Source organism: Aspergillus piperis, assembly GCF_003184755.1.
Source record: "Aspergillus piperis CBS 112811 unplaced genomic scaffold BO85scaffold_9, whole genome shotgun sequence".
In the NCBI taxonomy this organism is placed as follows: domain Eukaryota; kingdom Fungi; phylum Ascomycota; class Eurotiomycetes; order Eurotiales; family Aspergillaceae; genus Aspergillus; species Aspergillus piperis.
This window is the reverse complement of record NW_020291599.1, coordinates 524,851-540,850: the sequence shown is the minus strand read 5'-3', so window position 1 is coordinate 540,850 and position 16,000 is coordinate 524,851. Positions and strand designations below refer to the sequence as shown.

Genomic DNA, 16,000 nt, shown 5'->3' with positions numbered 1-16,000 from the left:
CGATCCTATCAACTTCACAGGTCATTTGGATAGCAACTATGGAGCGCCATCACAGTCTTCGCCGAATCGGAACTCTGCACATTGTGATGATTTCAGCCAGTAGGATGGTATACTATGCGTGGAATCTTTCATAACAAAACGAACAAAAACAGAACTTCAATACTTCCAGGGTCGGGCACATGGTCTGTCAATGCAGTGATGTGAAAGTCGCATCCGAGAAGGCCCAAAAGGTTGCCCCGTACGTGTCACACTAACCCATAGTAGATAAATGCTATCAGCTGCTCAAGTACAATCTCAGATCATGATCACGCTAGGTACAATACAACGCCAAAAGAAAGAACTCCTCCACCGGCGCGAAACTAATGCTGCGCCCCCCAAAACACTAGCATGCCGCATGCTGTACTCAAATCCGAGGCTGGAATGAGCTAGTCTCTTGCTCCCCGACAACTACCCCGTTTCCTAGCTTCAAGCCGACTGGTAGCCCTCTGATGAATTTGTCTGTGTGCGGCAGCCCCCTTCGCATGGCGACAACTTCCTCGATGTCTCTGTGCATGTCATATCTGGTTTGATCGTCAGAGTCTGGACGTAGAAAATGGTACCAGACCAAAATCAAATGGGCTAAAAAAAACTTACGCATTCATCTCCTCAATGGTCAGTTTCTTCTTCTCATCCTCAACCTTATAGGTGGCGGTGTCGGTATTGCTAGAGAAACCTGGATAGAATAGTTAGGACCAGTATCTTCGCTACTTTAGCATCGTGAATCTCGCTTACCAATGCGCTCGTTGATATTATATGCTGCCTTCGCCGAAGCTGACTGAACCTTGGTGGCCCGGGGCAATCGGATTTCCTGGTAGATCGACAGCGCATCGGCGACATCGCCCTTGAAGTGCGCCCTGCTGAAGATAATTCCCAAGGCCGCAGCGTCTTCGATTGCCATGCAGGCACCCTGGCTCTGATGGGGCATCATCTGCAGTGGGATGCGTTAGTCGATACTGTCTATGGTCCAAATCCGTAGGTCAAAACATACCGGGTGCCCTGCATCACCGAGAAGGCAAACCATGTTGCGGGAGATATATGGGTATGGTTGGCTGCGCACCCGTTAGCGCAAACAACTTCCAAGCGACCGTGAGAGTGTATTAGTTGGGTACTCACTGCACCCAGAGACGCCATGGTCTGATTTCCTTGCCAATTGCAAGGTGCGAGAAGACCTGGCGATCGAGATGAGGATAAGGCGCGAGAAGTTCCTCGACGGGACGGTCTTCGCCACCCCAAGTCTGGCTTGCATAGTCTCCCATCTCGCGAGGGAAGAAACAATAGTACGACAGCAAGCGACCACCGTTACAAGGCGAGAGCACGATCTTATCCCATTTGCCTTCCTGGCCACCCCAGTACTCAAGCGCACTGTCCTTCGAGTAATCGGCCAGACCCAGCCGAACAGCCTCCTCCGTCGTTACATTAGTATGCAGACAGCTGGAGGCTGCAGGCTTTCTTTCAGGATGAATACCAATGACACCACGGACAACCGAGCCGATTCCATCAGCACCAACTATCAAGTCATGCTGGGCAGTCTCCCCGTTGGCAAAGGTGATCACTCCGGAATTCAGATCAATATCTTTGCACTGTATATAGTTCTCAACATTAGCATGCCAAGCTATATAATGCGGACCTTACTCCCGAGAGCAAAAAAAATAGCGTATGTCGCGACGAACCTGAAAATTGACCTTCAGCTTCGCAGGTGTTCCCTGGCCCTCCTCCTGCATAGCACAGTCCTTCAACATCGCATGCATATACTGCCGATGGAACATGTTATAAACATATCCCCAACGCTTCTCATAGTCCCCCAAATCATACACACTAACAGGCTCTCCGGTCTTCCAGTCCCGGTTGATCAACTTGCGCAGAATGACCGGATCGCCCTTAGCAATATCGACTCCCCATTCGTGTAACCAGCGAGTTCCATTCGCCGCGCACGAAATCGACGCTCCAACCTCACCCGCAAAATCATGACGCTCATAGATAGTCACATCGTGACCTGCTCGACGGAGCGAGATGGCCGCAGCCATACCACCAATACCACCACCAACAATACCGACGCTCAGGCGGCGCCACGATGATTCGTCGTTTGATCCCATATTGATAGTAGTAGTAGTAGACCGAAGTTATATATAGAAAGATAGTAAGTAAGTAGTGGCAACCAATATATCATATATATATATATATATATATATGTGATCAAGGGTATACAGATAAGTAGCAAAGAAACTAAAGTTGAAGAATGAACAATCCAACACCGATGCGACGTGGATACGCAGCTATTTAAACTCTCGTGATCTAATAAACCGATATGCAATACACTTTGACTCTCAAAGTTACCATTCTTTCCTTATCTTGATTTGAAGGCTTCCATCGGTTGGCACAGGCGGGCGGCTGGCTGGTTGGGGTGGCGGGCCGCGCGCACTTTCACTATGATGCAGGTGCATTATCCGCCCGAGGCGGATATGTTCCCTTCCTTTCCCCCCCTTCCGCTCCGGGCGTCTCTCTTGGCCAGATAACTTACCTTTGATTAAATGGATTTGGTTAATCGAACAAGATATGTCTGATCCCTTTGTGTTCAGTATGTGTGTGAGGTCTGATAAGGATGTGATTATCGTATACGAAGTTGCAGTATCTTCCGTCCTCGGGAAGCGGGGGAGGTGAGCATAGGGAGGTTTGATACTGAGATTCAACAATTATGATAGTCCATGTATGATTCACGAGTAGTATGGAGGGAGTGGGTTTGAGATACGGTGACTTCATAGTTCCCATACAGTATAGAAGCTGAGCACGTGATATTTGTCTGTCGGTAAATCCAACTACAATGCTAACTCCATAGTGAGTTACTATAGTACATAAGGCCGACTTAGTGAAACTACTTATTCGTAGTGTTTTGTTACTTAGATAAGGACGACTAGAAGATAGTATTTTCGAAATAGTGTTGAGATGTCCAGGTTACTTTTATTCTAAGATAAATGTCACTACATCACAACTACTACTTTCGTCCACTCACTTCTATTTCAGCTTCATTTAGTAGCTAACCCACCATTCTTTGGTCCTTTGTTCTGTTTCTTAGGGCTTTGCTATCTCTTTCTCCTACATCTACCCCGGAACTAATTAAATGTCATTTCTGTCATTTCACTGATTCTATGTAACTGCTATGTTTATCGTCCATAGCACCACCGAGACTGATTGATTACCTGCAAGAACTATATGTAGTATCATCGATTCCGCATGACTGCAACGCCAGTGTTTGTGTCACTTTTAGCCATCGAAACAAAAAAAACCTGTATACAGAAGAAATCTAGAATTCCTGGTCCTCGTCGCCCGCAATGATGACATTGTTGATCTGGTTCAGTTCAAGTTAGCTGCGTTTCCAGGACAAACAGGAGCGACTGGTTGGACGACTCACCTTAAGGACCATACGGCAGAGCTGAGTAGCAAGCAACAGCTGCTGTTTCTTTCCGATCAGGGGATCGATGGCGAAGTGCTCTCTCATGTCTATAGATGGATAATTAGCACAAATGCCAGGGGTTTCAAGGAATGCCTTATACGAACCGTTGTTGCCGGTCATCATGCAGTCCACACCAAGGCGGGTGTTGTTCTCCTTGACCTGGCGAGACTTGATCGAAGCCAGGGTCTCAATAGGGCTGAGACCAGAGTTCTCAGCAAGTGCCATCGGGATGGCGTCCAAGGCGTCAGCGAAGGCGCGCATGGCATATTGTTCAATTCCGGGGCTCTGTTGACATGACATTAGCATGCAATTAGACGCATATTCTATGGACATCGACATACCTTGACAGCGGCATCCTCAACAGCGATGGAGCAAGCAATCTCAGCAGCACCACCACCGTAGACAACACGGTTGTCACGGACCAAGTTACGCACGACGCAGAGAGCATCGTGGAGCGAACGCTTGGCCTCATCAATGATCTAAGAGAGGGTCAGCATCCTGCACATGTCCCCTGATATCTCCTCGATCTCTTCGAACTTACCATCTTGTTGCTTCCACGAACAAACACCGTCACAGCACGGCTGTTGGCGCAATCCTCAATGACGAGCATCTTCTCCCGAGTGGTACCGAAGGTCATCTCACGAACACGGCCTGCGGTTCCGAGTTTCTCCGAGCTCAGATCCTCGAAACGAGGAACGATACGACCGTTGGTCGCGATGGCAATCAGTTCGATCTCAGGGCCACCGACCCAGCGAACGGCGGGGAGCTTGTTCTGGAGCAGAAGGTGGTTGGCCTCATCGTCGAAACCCCACTGGCAGATGACCAAGTTGGCGCCAGAGTCCTTCAGCTTCTGGATCATCTCTGTGAACTTCTCCCGCTCATACTCTTGCAACTTCTTGAACTCCTCAACTGACGTGATGTCGAGCTTGTGCTTGGTCTTGGGCTTCGGGGGCTCAAACGGGCAGGTCAGGATAGCCAATTTGGCATCCCGAACCTCGTCGGGCATCTGGGGGTGGGAGAAATCTTTGTCGACAATGACACCCTTCACGAGTAGGGAGTCCTCGAGGGCACCTCCAACCTTGCCGTCAACCTTGATCAGCTCGAAATCGACATCCTTGCGCTCGAGATCGGCCACGGAGAGAACTGCATCGATAGCGATATTCGCAAACTGGTCGTGAGACTTGGAAACACTGTGCCATGGTCAGCATGCAGGGCCCAAGGGGCAAACGGAGAAAGCCTCGTACATCTTGCTACCCAGACTGGTCTTGGCAACCTTGAGCAGGTTCGAAGTGTCCTCCTTGGTGAAGGGGATCACATCACTGATCTTGTCGAGTTCCGCAATGGCGATTTCGCAAGCCTGGTCGTAACCGTCTGCGATCCGAATAGGGTGGATGCCCTTGTCGATGAGCTCGGCCGCCTGTTCTAGCATAGCCGCAGCCAACACAACGACACCTGTCGTTCCATCACCGATTTCCTCATCTTGAGACTTGGACAGCTCAACAAGAAGCTTGGCGACGTTGTTCGTGATTTCCATCTTTCCAGCATCAACAGGTCAGAGATATTCTCGAGTGTAGCGGCTGATGGTGAAGGACAAACCTGGCCGAGAATGGTGGCACCATCGTTCGTAACGGTAATATCTCCATCAGGGGAGATCAGAATCTTGTCGAGACCACGGGGACCCTATAACTCCATCAGAATACTGCTTATTTTTGCCAGTCCGGTGACGGTCCGTACCAGGGAGGTCTTGACGATGCTGGCGACCGTCTTAGCGGCAACAATGTGTGACTTCACCGCATCCGTGCCATGCTGTCTCTTCTTCTTTCCTTGACTGTGTTGTAGAACCGGATTAGCCACCTGCCCTGAAAGAAACCGTCCATTTTGTGTTGATATGAGTCGAAGATCGGAACGTACTCCCTAACGACGATGAATGGCCGACCCTGTTCATCCTTCATCACAGAAGCTGATGTAATGGTTAGCAACAGATATTGAAATCGAAGCAAGTCCGGAGCTGTCAAAGGTCCCACCTTGAGAAAGATCAAGCTCTGCATAAGAGGCCAAAGAACGTTAGTATAGATGATGCCGAGTGAGGGGTATCTGCAACATACGCATCGCCATTTTGACGGTCTGCCAAGTGGCAGAAATCCCACTTCAGAGAGTCGGAAAATAAAAGCCGGCAAGGGGGTCAAAGATAGGAGTCAACGGATCGAGTAGACTCCCAGGACAGTTGATCGGAGCGATGGGGGGAAGGCAGAGGACCGGACGGCGGAGGGACTTGGAGGCACACTTGCAATTCGAAATTCTGGAGATGTCCAAAGCGGGCTAGTGAGCTGCTTTCTATATCAGGTATAGCGTGGTTTTCCCACCGCGCGCCCGCGCGACTCGGCATTTCATCTGCGTCCAAAGCGGCTTCACCATCAGCTACACTAATTGTCGCCTCATCGCTAATGTTTATTTCTTTGTCATTCACTCTGTGATCCTATCGATCCGTGGGCTAATATCTTGCGAAATCCGCCAAGTTGTTTTCCCGACTTCTCAGCTTTGCTTCCTTCAGGACAATGCCCCGTAAGTAGCCGCAAACTGATGCATCTATGCTACCTTCGAGATCGACCGTCAAACTAACCATACTACAGCGCCGCTTCCTGACATTTCCGACGACGAGTCGTCGAGTGGCGAGTCGATTCCCTATAACGATGCTCGGTCAACAAAGAATGCCACTAAGGCTGACGATGAGGACGAAGACGAGGATGAGGAAGAAGAGGATGTGTAAGCTTGCGCGCGTGCGACCTTGTCGCAAGCAGGGATTGACATGAACAGATACGCTGTTGAGAAGATTATGAATCATGACTGGGCCAAGAAGGTGCGCGACTTTCTTTATATACACCTGTTCAATTGACACCGAGAGAACATACTTTGGCTAATGATCTGGTAGGGCGACCTCCTTCTACAAGTCAAGTGGCAGGGCTACGATGACCCCGCTGACATGACATGGGAGCCAGAAGAGAATCTACTGTATGATACTGGACGTCGCTCACTACAACTTTAACAATGCTGACGGGATCGTTTACAGAGAAGGCGCGAAGGATATAGTTGAGGAGTACTTTCGTGTCCTGGGGGGCCGTCCTGAAAAGCCACAACCGCAGACAAAGAAGCGCAAGTCGATGGGAAGACTTCCGAAGTCCGCCCCCGAGAAAACCCCCGAGCCCAAGAGACGCCGCAAGTCACGGGCTGAAACAACGACAGAGTCACCAGAAAAAGAGCAGGCCGATGAAGGTGAAAGCGACGACACATCCACATGGGTTCCTTCATCTCGCAGTTGGGAGAAAGAGGTCGACACCGTGGAGACGATCATACGGCAACCCGGAACGTCAAATCTGCTTGCGTTTATCAGCTGGAAGAATGGTAGAAAATCAAAGGTCAGCTTAGAGATGTGCTACGACAAGTGCCCGAGGAAGGTGAGTTATCTGGGATCCGCAGTTCTTTGTCGGCGCTAACTTGCAGCAAGATGCTTCGATTCTATGAATCACATTTGTAAGTCATCCTCATTCATTGCCTCGTAATATGAGCATATGCTAATCACTCTCATCAGGGTCTTCAAGGAGGGCTGAATTATCCATTCGTTGAGGTTCGGGTTTGTCATCTATCATCGTCCAATTTACGACAGGCGCAATTGCAAAGTAGTCCTGAAGGAGCAAGCATATAGGGTGTTTTTGAGGTTTCAACTACTGGTTCAAGATAACCTAAGTGTAAGACAATGGCCTGGGCTAGTCTCGACATGGACCCCCATAGAGTTCTCCAGCTTGAAGAGAACCAACACCGGCATACAACGGAACTGGGCCAGCTGCATCAGGTCTTCGCGAACTCATTCGCACTATTGCTCTTTGGGTATCATGTGATTTCCGGGTTTTTATCTTGGTGTCTCTTTTGAGCGTTTCAGGATCCATGTACATTATTATTTACTAGTTCGCGGTTCCGGAATATTGAAATTGCGGCAGTTCTATTCATAGGGTATCCAGAAGACCGGCCTCTCTGACCATGCTGAGGTACTCCCAGCGATTGTTGAAGGCCTCCGTTCCATGCTTCTCCATGACTCGTTGGATGCCTCGAGTCTCATTTCCTTCTATGCATTTATCATCTTCAGGTGTCCAAACACCGGGCATATCATCCGGTATAGGTTTCCCTTCTACTAGGATAGCCAGGACCCTGTCAGCTAATTCTGGATCCATGCTGGTGCACCGCAGTGCTTGATGTATTTGTTCCTCATGCTGAGCCTTTCCGGTACGAAGTCGCTCATCAATCCATGCGTCGATATCCTGCTCCATATCTTCCTCTTCAGGCTCATCATCAGAAGGCAAAAATGGGAACCCCAGAAACAGGGGGTCTGGCTGTGAAGGCTGGTGTGGCTCCTTAGCTGGAGCTTCTGATTCCAGAGTGGCCCCGCGTTCTCTCGCCTCTTTTGCCCCAGGACTTGGTCTTTGCCCGTTGGATGCTGTCGCTGAATGTGATACTGCAGCCACTTTGGTTTGAGGTTCGGAGATGAAAGGGTCTGGAAGGTTGATATTGACTTCGGTAGCTCGTGTCTTCAGACTGGGATTGTTGGGATTGTCTACATCTCCTTCCTCAGGAGTATCCTCAGAAGCCCGTTTCCTCTTCTTGTCATTTGTTTGGATAGCAGTAGATGCAGCCCCTGGTGTAGTTCCTCCTCGAGGCTCAGACTGGACTGCGCGAGTAGCTAAATTGGAGGGCTCATCAGGTGCAGGTTGTTCTGTTGAATCTGGCATGCCACCAGGGCGTGGATGCCCCTTGAGCCTTTTGAGGTACCGATCCCGATATGATTGATACGTGTGCCTTGGATGCTAGCAAATGACACTTAGTATGCTTGTATCTTCACAGCTCAGAAGTGGTTCTTGATACCTTCTCGGCTAGCTCTTGATAGATCTTATTTCCTCTAATGGAAGCCTTAGGCTTTCTCTCGTGGGGTTGCATCCAGTCCCAGAGCAACTGGTCATCTTCAAGAGTATAGGGAATCTTGTGGCCTCTGGTGGGAATGTTGGTAGCCCCTACGGGGCGTGCTTCAGAAGGCCCAGCTCTATAATCCTCTAGATTCTGTAGCTTTCCCCGGCGGTGTGAGTCTTCGACATACTTGAAAGAGTACCTATAGCTTGTAAGTGTCCACTGGATGATAGAAGCCTGAAATAGTATGCACTAGTTTCTAGCGATGCGATAACACAAGTGAGCCAAGGATGGAAATGGGAGGAAATCTCACGTGTCAGAGGGTAAGTTCTTTCTCTTATGATCAACCAATCTAATATCTGCATCCTTCTCTAGCAGCCGTATAGTACCGCCGTTTTTCCATAGATAAATCAGTCACGCGTTCATACTAGTGATGCATAGTTGTAGTACCTCAATCAATTCCTTGAACCATCTCCGTTGGGGGATGTTGTGAGACAACCAGAACTGCTTCCCTTGAAAAAGGGGCGTTGTTGCCTCTCCTGATACACCACTGTCTCCTGTAGTGCTCGTTTCAGTCATTATAATCGTCAGGTCAAAAGCGCGAACGTTTTTAGTTGTAGACCCGCAGGTATACAGAAACACGTTATCACGTGCTCACGTGTCCGCGCGTCAAGGAAGTTAAACCACAGATAAGGTGTGCATGTGAAGGTATCGATTGTTCAGAAAGAGGACTAGCGTCATCGATATATCTGAAACTTATGCAAAGAGTCAGGTCACAATCGAAGTTAAGGGCGAGAGTACAGGTAAGGTTAATCTGAATGGATCCAAACCATGATGTTCAATAGCAACGCTCATTTTTTCCCCTTTAGGCAATTACGTCACGTGTTTGTTACTCGAAAATAAATACCCGGTGGACACTTGGGCGGCAGCTTCAGCAACATGGCGATAGTGGTTGCAAGCAGGCGCGCCAAAGCCTGTCAACTGATGATGCCAGCTCTGGCCTAAGCGACAGGGTGGCATTATCTTCTTTTCATAGCTCTGGCCTGCATTACTCCCCCGACTACGATTTTGCCCCATACTAACAAGGCGAGAGAGACAACAGACTAATCCAAAGAAATTCCCCAAAGATACGATCAAGAACCTATAACGATGGGAGCCATAAGAACTATTGCACTTGTGATACTTGGGATCTCTGGGTTTGTTTTCGTGGCGTTATTCGGGAGACTCCCTGCGTTTCGGTAGGCTGCAGCATTTCGTTGTAAGGGCAGTGACTGATCGATGCTTCCTGTAGCAAAACTCCCATTGGTTGGCTGTATAGGGCTCTTTGGATACACATCCCTAATGGGCTTCTTTACCTTGACAGTTGGCTATTGAATGGCTGGCTGTCTCACTGCTGGTCTTGTTCTGGTAGTTACATTCTGCACGAAAATCACCCGTTGATCCTTGTTAGTCCATGTGTCTAATATCCAACGGCCTCCTCTAACTCTGAGTATTAGATATTCTTCTCTTCCCTTATGATTGCAGGGCAATGTATGTTCATCCCAACTGCCTGGCCTAGGATCACCACCGTCCACCATATATGGATTCCGATCATTGCCGCCATGCCCTACGTTTTGCTGTATGCAAGCGTTACCACCAAGTCATTCATCACCCCAAAGAATTACACGGTTGAAATGGAACGCTATCCATATGATAAGGTCATATTTCACCCAGGACAGCGTTGTCGCACATGTCATATTGTCAAGCCGGCACGAAGTAAACACTGCAGCATCTGCAAAGCATGCGTTGCACGGCATGACCATCACTGTGTTTGGCTCATGAACTGTGTCGGACTTCACAACTACCACTATTTTCTCTCCATGATTTTGTCACTATGTCTCATGCTGATCTACGGCTCATGTCTGGGATACACTCTCCTGTATCAAACATACGACAGACTGATACCACCGGGCTCACCTTTGCGGACGACTCGGCAAACCTGGACTGGATTTTGCAATATATGGGCTGTAGTTATCGCTGCTGATATTCGCATCGGTGCTATTACCTTGCTGATGACCATGACGGCCCCATTGGCGGCAGCCTTTCTCGTGTACCACACCTACTTGATCTGGGCTGGTATGACAACCAATGAAAGCTCAAAGTGGTCAGACTGGAAAGAAGAGGTCGCGGATGGCATGGCTTACAAATCTAGCAAGGCCGAAATCTATGGCAGCTCACCCTTGTTGGCCGAGTACCAGAGTGCTCAGTCCTTTTGGCCAGTGAGTAGTGATCAGGTACTCATACTGACCGATGGTGAGCCGCCTAAGGAAGGATGCTTGCTATCGCGGGATTCCAATGAGATCAAGCAGCCGAGCAACAGGGACGCACCCATAGACCGGAGGTGGGTTCAGGTGCAAAGTATGAAGGAGATTGACAACATCTATGATCTGGGATTCTGGAACAATCTGCGTCATGTCTTGGGTTTAGCCGTTCGACCGAAGGTGGTCTAAGTAGATATTTTGCTAACATCACTATGTATATAAATTATGACTCGCTAAATAAGAAAGCTTCACATTCACTGGCCCTCGTGCATGTACCTTGTAAGATTACCCGAAAAGGCAGTTGCCGGGACGGAGCCGGAAAAATTCCCCTCGACGGTTCAATGATTCTTTCTCCACCGAGTGTCCCTCATTGTCGTTATTCCCACACCCCTCCCGACTATAAATTGCGCGGTCAACGCTGGATAGCTGCTTGTGCTACGAATTTTCACGAGCACCTTCAAAAATGGCCGACCGCACGGCAGCGGAGATCAAGCCGAAATGCACCCCCGCGGAGCTCATGTTGAAGGTCATTTTGACGGGGACCTTGAGCCACTACGAAACCCGCGGGATGATTGACGACAAACGCTTAGAACACATGCTCTCTGCCGGGAAGCAGATTTTATACAAGACACACCAGGAGAGCGATGTCAGGTACGACGATGTTTTTTTCTTGTCTTGGATCGGAGTCACTGTCCAGTGGCCCACTGTCTCTCCGCCACCTACTTCCACTCCTGCATACTGACCATTTTCTCGTGTAACAGACATAACCTTGGCCTATCACCGGATATCTGGCAAGGCTTTACAGATGTACTGACGAAGGCGATCCCGGTCCTCGAATCCCAATCGTTTGCATGGAAGAGTCCCCCGACGGCAAATTACGATCATTCCTCTTCCAACCTAATAGCCTACAATTACTTTTCGCTAGTCAAGGACATTGAGCGCCTAAATGATCTCTGTACGATTGCCCGTAACCTCCTCGCCACCACGAAGAAGGCGCAGAACATGGCGGCAGAGAAAGGTTTCGATCAGAGAATCTTAGCCCTGGTAGATACTTGTGTTAGAGTAACCGCGCGAGGGTTTGACGGGGAGACGAATGCAAGGAACGAAGAGCGCTGGCAAAAGGTTGTTAACCTTTACAAGCGTCTCCTTATCACCTGCTTGCAGTTCTTGCATAATTTCATCATGCACAACGAACAACGCAAGATGGTGCTATGGTTAGATTTGTTTGGGTACCACTCAACGGGCGACTCGAACATTATCCAGCCCAGGGAACCCCTTGATCCCGCTTGCAGTCAGCAGGAAGGAATGGCGCCTATCGTAAAGACCGGAGAGAGGATAGTAAATCCCCCGATAAGGGCTCTTTACGACCAAACCGCAGAGGATCTGCTCTTGGAAACCATCTCAAACTTCCCGAGGGAGCCTGCCACCATCAAGGAAGAGGCAGCCATGTTGCTTCTTGCTAACATCAAGGATCACATGGAAAAGCTGCTCGGACGCGATTTGACTGCCATACAGGAAATGGGGAAGGATCCAGAACAGGTGAAGGAGATTCGCGCCGCTCTTACCGCCATACTCGGAGCAAAGGTTGATGGATGGTCTGATCTCCAGGACAGGGCTAAGGACCTACCTCCTGCTCTGCCAGAAGATGAGCCGCCTCGCAAGAAAGCGATTGTCACGATTGATCGCAGCGCAACGGCTGGATTCCCACGTGTCTGCTGGACCGATCTTCCCGATCTTGGAGATTACGGTGCGCTTTCGGGTGGCGATGCGACAGTGATGGAGGAAGATATGAGCATGCCGCGTTCGGCACAGTCAGCGGCAGAAACTCTTCAGGAGGCTAAAGACGAACTGATGGCCCGGTTGCAGGAGAGCTCGCAGATTGGCGACGGTGATCAGGACTACGACACTGGTGATGCAGGCACGGTCGGTGACGATGACTCGCGAAGCCTGGAGGCTGTTGCAGACGGAAGTATGGAGGAAGAAGAGGAAGAGGATGATGAAGATGACGACGATTATCGCGGCCGGCCAGGCGACCAACAGCGGGGTCTCCTGACTGATATTCCACTCGTGCTGGGCCCTGCAGAAATCGAGGCACTGCCAATGATCATCCAGGCTGGTATCGTGGATAGTTTCGGCTTGAAGGGTGGGGAGAGAAGTGGTTCGAGGAATATGCAGGCCCTCAGATGTCACATTCTGCTCACTCAGGAGACGGGTCGGAACCTGCTTCGCGAGCTACTGATTTTCATCGCTGCCTGGGACCTCCCTGACGACGAACTCTACTTCAAGATGATGGTTCAGATTATGGACGCGGTCTTGAGAAATGGTTTGATGTCTCATGCATACTCCGATTTTGGCCAACCTAAGGACATCATTTCGCCCGCGCAGGCAGTGGTTGTCAAAATTCTCACGCATATCTTCCGAGCCAAGTACTCCCCTGCATCGGTTACAGGATCGACCCAGCCCAACGGAACAGCGACTAAGAACCCGGCCCCGCTTTCTAGAGTTGACATCCTTACTGTCCGGTACATCTTCACCATCTTCCGCGGCAACATCATTCCCGAAACTTGCGCTTTGATCTACCTGCAGGGCCAGATCCGAGCTGGGCGGGCTTTGCCTGAGGACTTTCCCTTGAACCTCTGGGATATGGAGCGGGTGTACGAGGGTGTCTACCAGTTCCTCGAGTTCTTTGCTGTGCTCACAGAGAACAACGACTGGAAGAACCTGTTGGTCAAGTGGGAGATTGTTTACGACCTAGTCACGTTAATCAAGGAACTCGAAGCCAGCATTCCCAAGGGTCAGCTGAGCGCGCTCAACCTGGGACACAACAACCCCTCCAAGGAGCCCCAGCACACGGCTCCCGCACCGGTTGCAGTTGAGCGCCCATACGACCCTGGTGACCCGGACCCGATTGATGCCCCCGGCTCTCGGGCCGAATCACCACCAATTACCGAAGATCCGTCCGAGTTTGAGTGGCGCAACCTCAAGAAACTCGTCGTGCTTGTTCTGTCGTCTCTTGTCTGGAAGTGCCCTGAAGTGCAGGATCAAATTCGTCGCTACGGTGGTGTCGAGACCATCCTGTCCTGCACCAACTTCGATGCGCACAACCCCTACATCAAGGAACACGCCGTCATGTGCCTGAAGTTCCTGCTAGAGGGCAACCGCGAGAACCAAAAGATGGTCGAGGAGCTAGAAGCGCGGGAAGTGGTGAAGGATGACGCAGGGATGCTGGAACGTAGTGGACTGGAGGCAGTCATCGACAAGGCAGGCAAGCTGGCCATCCGCACAAAGGATGGAGCAGACAAGCGGTAGCATCATCGCCATTCATTCATAACGTGAACATGTACAAAGATATACACTACATACAGTAAATAGATATTACCATGCCATACCCAAAACTATATGCACGCATTTCGCTTCCTCACCCACCCAACCCCAACTCCATACTAATCACTCTCACATACCTCATTATACCTCCCAAATTCAAACTCGCCCCCAACTCAACAGACCCTTCGCATAAAAGAATGAGACGCCGAATCAAGCATACATCCCATCCCACTCCTCCTCCTCATCCTCCTCCGCCAACTTCCTCCTCGCCTCAACCTTCTCCCTCTCCTGCTTGGCGAAATCCGTCCGATCAAGCGGACAAGTCCCCCTAAGCCTCAACCACGGCCTCACGCACTCCAAATCAAACAAATGCGTCGGATGGCACGGCAACCGTACCACAAGCGGGTACTGATCCTCCAGGAACGGGTTATTGCATATCGGGCAGACCTGGGAAGAGTTCAATTGCGTGCGGGGGACGCGATCAAGCACTACACACAACCCACCAAGTAAAAACAGTTAGCCAAACCAAAAAACCAATTTATACCAAACATCCGAAGTTTGTTGGGATAACGGTTGGGGTGGGGGGTTATCCACGCACTATCACAAAACTCCTCACTCGCGCCCTCTACCTCCCTAGGAGGCATTTCCGCCGTGCTAAGCAGACTCTGAATCATCGTTGTGAGGAGGTCGTTCTCGTCGCCGCCTTCCACTTCTCCGATCGCGCTGGGGATCGCTGTTCCGCCGCCGCCGCCGTCGCGGCGCACCACGTCCAATGCCTCGGCTAGGGAATAGAATGCTGCGCTGACGTCTCGGGGGACGGGGACGGCATGGGGACGATGGCGCGCTTCGTCTGGGGTGATTTCTGAGAGGGCGGAGAAGAAGGTTGAGAGGTCGGGACGACGGTGGCGGTGGGGGGTTGTGTTGCTGGTGGTGGTGTTGTTGTTGTTGTTGTTGTTGGGGGTTGTGGTGGAGGGGTCGGTGGTGTTGTGTTCCACTGTTTTTGGTTTTATTTAGTTGTTAGTCATTGGGTTATGGGGGTGTGATGGTAGAGCCTTCAACTGGGAGGTGTGGATTAGTTACCTTCGTAGGTGGACATGGTGGTGGTGTTGGTATTGGTGCTGGCGCGGGGTGGGTGAGGGGTAGTAGTCAGTTATGTGTGGGTTGGATCCCGGTGGGAGGTGGTGGGGAGTTGTTGATGATGCAACAGGGGGAATAAGATTGGTGTTGTCGTGAGAATGTGGAAAAGGTACCAGGTGTAGGATGATGGAAGAGAAAGAGGTGTTCAAGTATCAAGGGCGATGCGGAGGCAGCAGCCCGATAACGCGTTTTTGCAGTTTCGGCTGCGGAGAAATCCTCGGGGACGGGGCTTATCACGCTACTGCTGATGGTGTGCTGACCGCTATGAATTTGGACTAATAACTACTATATTGGCTTGTAGGCTATATGATAAGAAAATTATAAATATTTTATTCCAGGTCTATGTTAAGCATTGAGGGGATTGGACTCATCCACGACCAAGACATCCACAATTTTGTTGTACACGTTCTATAATACATTGATGGATATTCTATAATGTACAGCGTAGCAACCCACGCTAACCTGGACTATACAAGTGATATATAGCCAAAAAAAAGTTCAGAATTATACACAGTGATCCAGCATCACCCACGTATCCGACGCAGATCGGTCTAGATGCGGTATGTGGAATTCGACGCCTCACCAGCTTGGCGGGGTCCTCGAGCGACCTTCGAGCAAGCAGTCGACAAGTGTCAACTAATGCGAGGCAAATGCAGGAGACAGCCCAATATGGGACCTGGCGAGAGATAGGGCAACATCGTGAATGCCATTCAAGCCCAGCTTCACTTCAACCCTGACGAACCTGACATAAGCAACCCGGCCCGTGTGCCAGTTCCAGTATTTTTTTTATTTAAAAGGGAAG

At 50.2% G+C, this 16,000-nt stretch overlaps 6 protein-coding genes across 6 annotated transcripts; 2 read left to right on the top strand and 4 right to left on the bottom strand.

Annotated features, from left to right (window-relative positions):
- Nucleotides 1-183: 183 nt before the first annotated feature.
- Nucleotides 184-2,384, bottom strand: BO85DRAFT_304771 (FAD-dependent oxidoreductase). Its single transcript, XM_025655363.1, has 6 exons — nucleotides 1,710-2,384; nucleotides 1,153-1,619; nucleotides 1,028-1,088; nucleotides 772-967; nucleotides 634-712; nucleotides 184-560 (listed from the first exon to the last, which is right to left on the bottom strand). The coding sequence occupies exons 1-6, from the start codon at nucleotides 2,130-2,132 to the stop codon at nucleotides 404-406; spliced, it is 1,383 nt and encodes a 460-aa protein (XP_025515443.1). The 5' UTR covers nucleotides 2,133-2,384; the 3' UTR covers nucleotides 184-403.
- Nucleotides 2,385-3,152: 768 nt separating this feature from the next.
- On the bottom strand, nucleotides 3,153-5,765 carry BO85DRAFT_520257 (chaperonin-containing T-complex subunit CCT5). The gene is made up of 11 exons (XM_025665120.1): nucleotides 5,593-5,765; nucleotides 5,512-5,529; nucleotides 5,399-5,447; nucleotides 5,222-5,315; nucleotides 5,084-5,167; nucleotides 4,732-5,021; nucleotides 4,029-4,677; nucleotides 3,829-3,966; nucleotides 3,592-3,772; nucleotides 3,446-3,534; nucleotides 3,153-3,382 (listed from the first exon to the last, which is right to left on the bottom strand). Exons 1-11 carry the CDS (start codon nucleotides 5,600-5,602, stop codon nucleotides 3,338-3,340), a joined length of 1,647 nt encoding a protein of 548 aa, XP_025515442.1. The 5' UTR covers nucleotides 5,603-5,765; the 3' UTR covers nucleotides 3,153-3,337.
- Nucleotides 5,766-6,042: 277 nt separating this feature from the next.
- BO85DRAFT_438634 (chromo domain-containing protein) lies at nucleotides 6,043-7,092 on the top strand (the record flags this gene model as incomplete). Its single annotated transcript, XM_025658682.1, has 7 exons — nucleotides 6,043-6,049; nucleotides 6,118-6,250; nucleotides 6,302-6,344; nucleotides 6,417-6,496; nucleotides 6,555-6,939; nucleotides 6,990-7,015; nucleotides 7,074-7,092. The coding sequence occupies 7 exons, from the start codon at nucleotides 6,043-6,045 to the stop codon at nucleotides 7,090-7,092; spliced, it is 693 nt and encodes a 230-aa protein (XP_025515441.1).
- Nucleotides 7,093-7,485: 393 nt separating this feature from the next.
- Nucleotides 7,486-9,457, bottom strand: BO85DRAFT_520255 (putative transcription factor Rap1; the record flags this gene model as incomplete). Its single annotated transcript, XM_025665119.1, has 3 exons — nucleotides 7,486-8,340; nucleotides 8,399-8,639; nucleotides 9,345-9,457. The coding sequence occupies 3 exons, from the start codon at nucleotides 9,455-9,457 to the stop codon at nucleotides 7,486-7,488; spliced, it is 1,209 nt and encodes a 402-aa protein (XP_025515440.1).
- Nucleotides 9,200-14,140, top strand: BO85DRAFT_468923 (uncharacterized protein). The gene is made up of 7 exons (XM_025662302.1): nucleotides 9,200-9,240; nucleotides 9,307-9,675; nucleotides 9,729-9,882; nucleotides 9,934-10,897; nucleotides 10,980-11,009; nucleotides 11,190-11,388; nucleotides 11,499-14,140. The coding sequence occupies exons 2-7, from the start codon at nucleotides 9,587-9,589 to the stop codon at nucleotides 14,044-14,046; spliced, it is 3,984 nt and encodes a 1,327-aa protein (XP_025515439.1). The 5' UTR covers nucleotides 9,200-9,240; nucleotides 9,307-9,586; the 3' UTR covers nucleotides 14,047-14,140.
- On the bottom strand, nucleotides 13,949-15,378 carry BO85DRAFT_449501 (uncharacterized protein). The gene is made up of 3 exons (XM_025660177.1): nucleotides 15,142-15,378; nucleotides 14,660-15,055; nucleotides 13,949-14,549 (listed from the first exon to the last, which is right to left on the bottom strand). The coding sequence occupies exons 1-3, from the start codon at nucleotides 15,155-15,157 to the stop codon at nucleotides 14,272-14,274; spliced, it is 690 nt and encodes a 229-aa protein (XP_025515438.1). The 5' UTR covers nucleotides 15,158-15,378; the 3' UTR covers nucleotides 13,949-14,271.
- Between the last annotated feature and the right edge of the window lie 622 nt (nucleotides 15,379-16,000).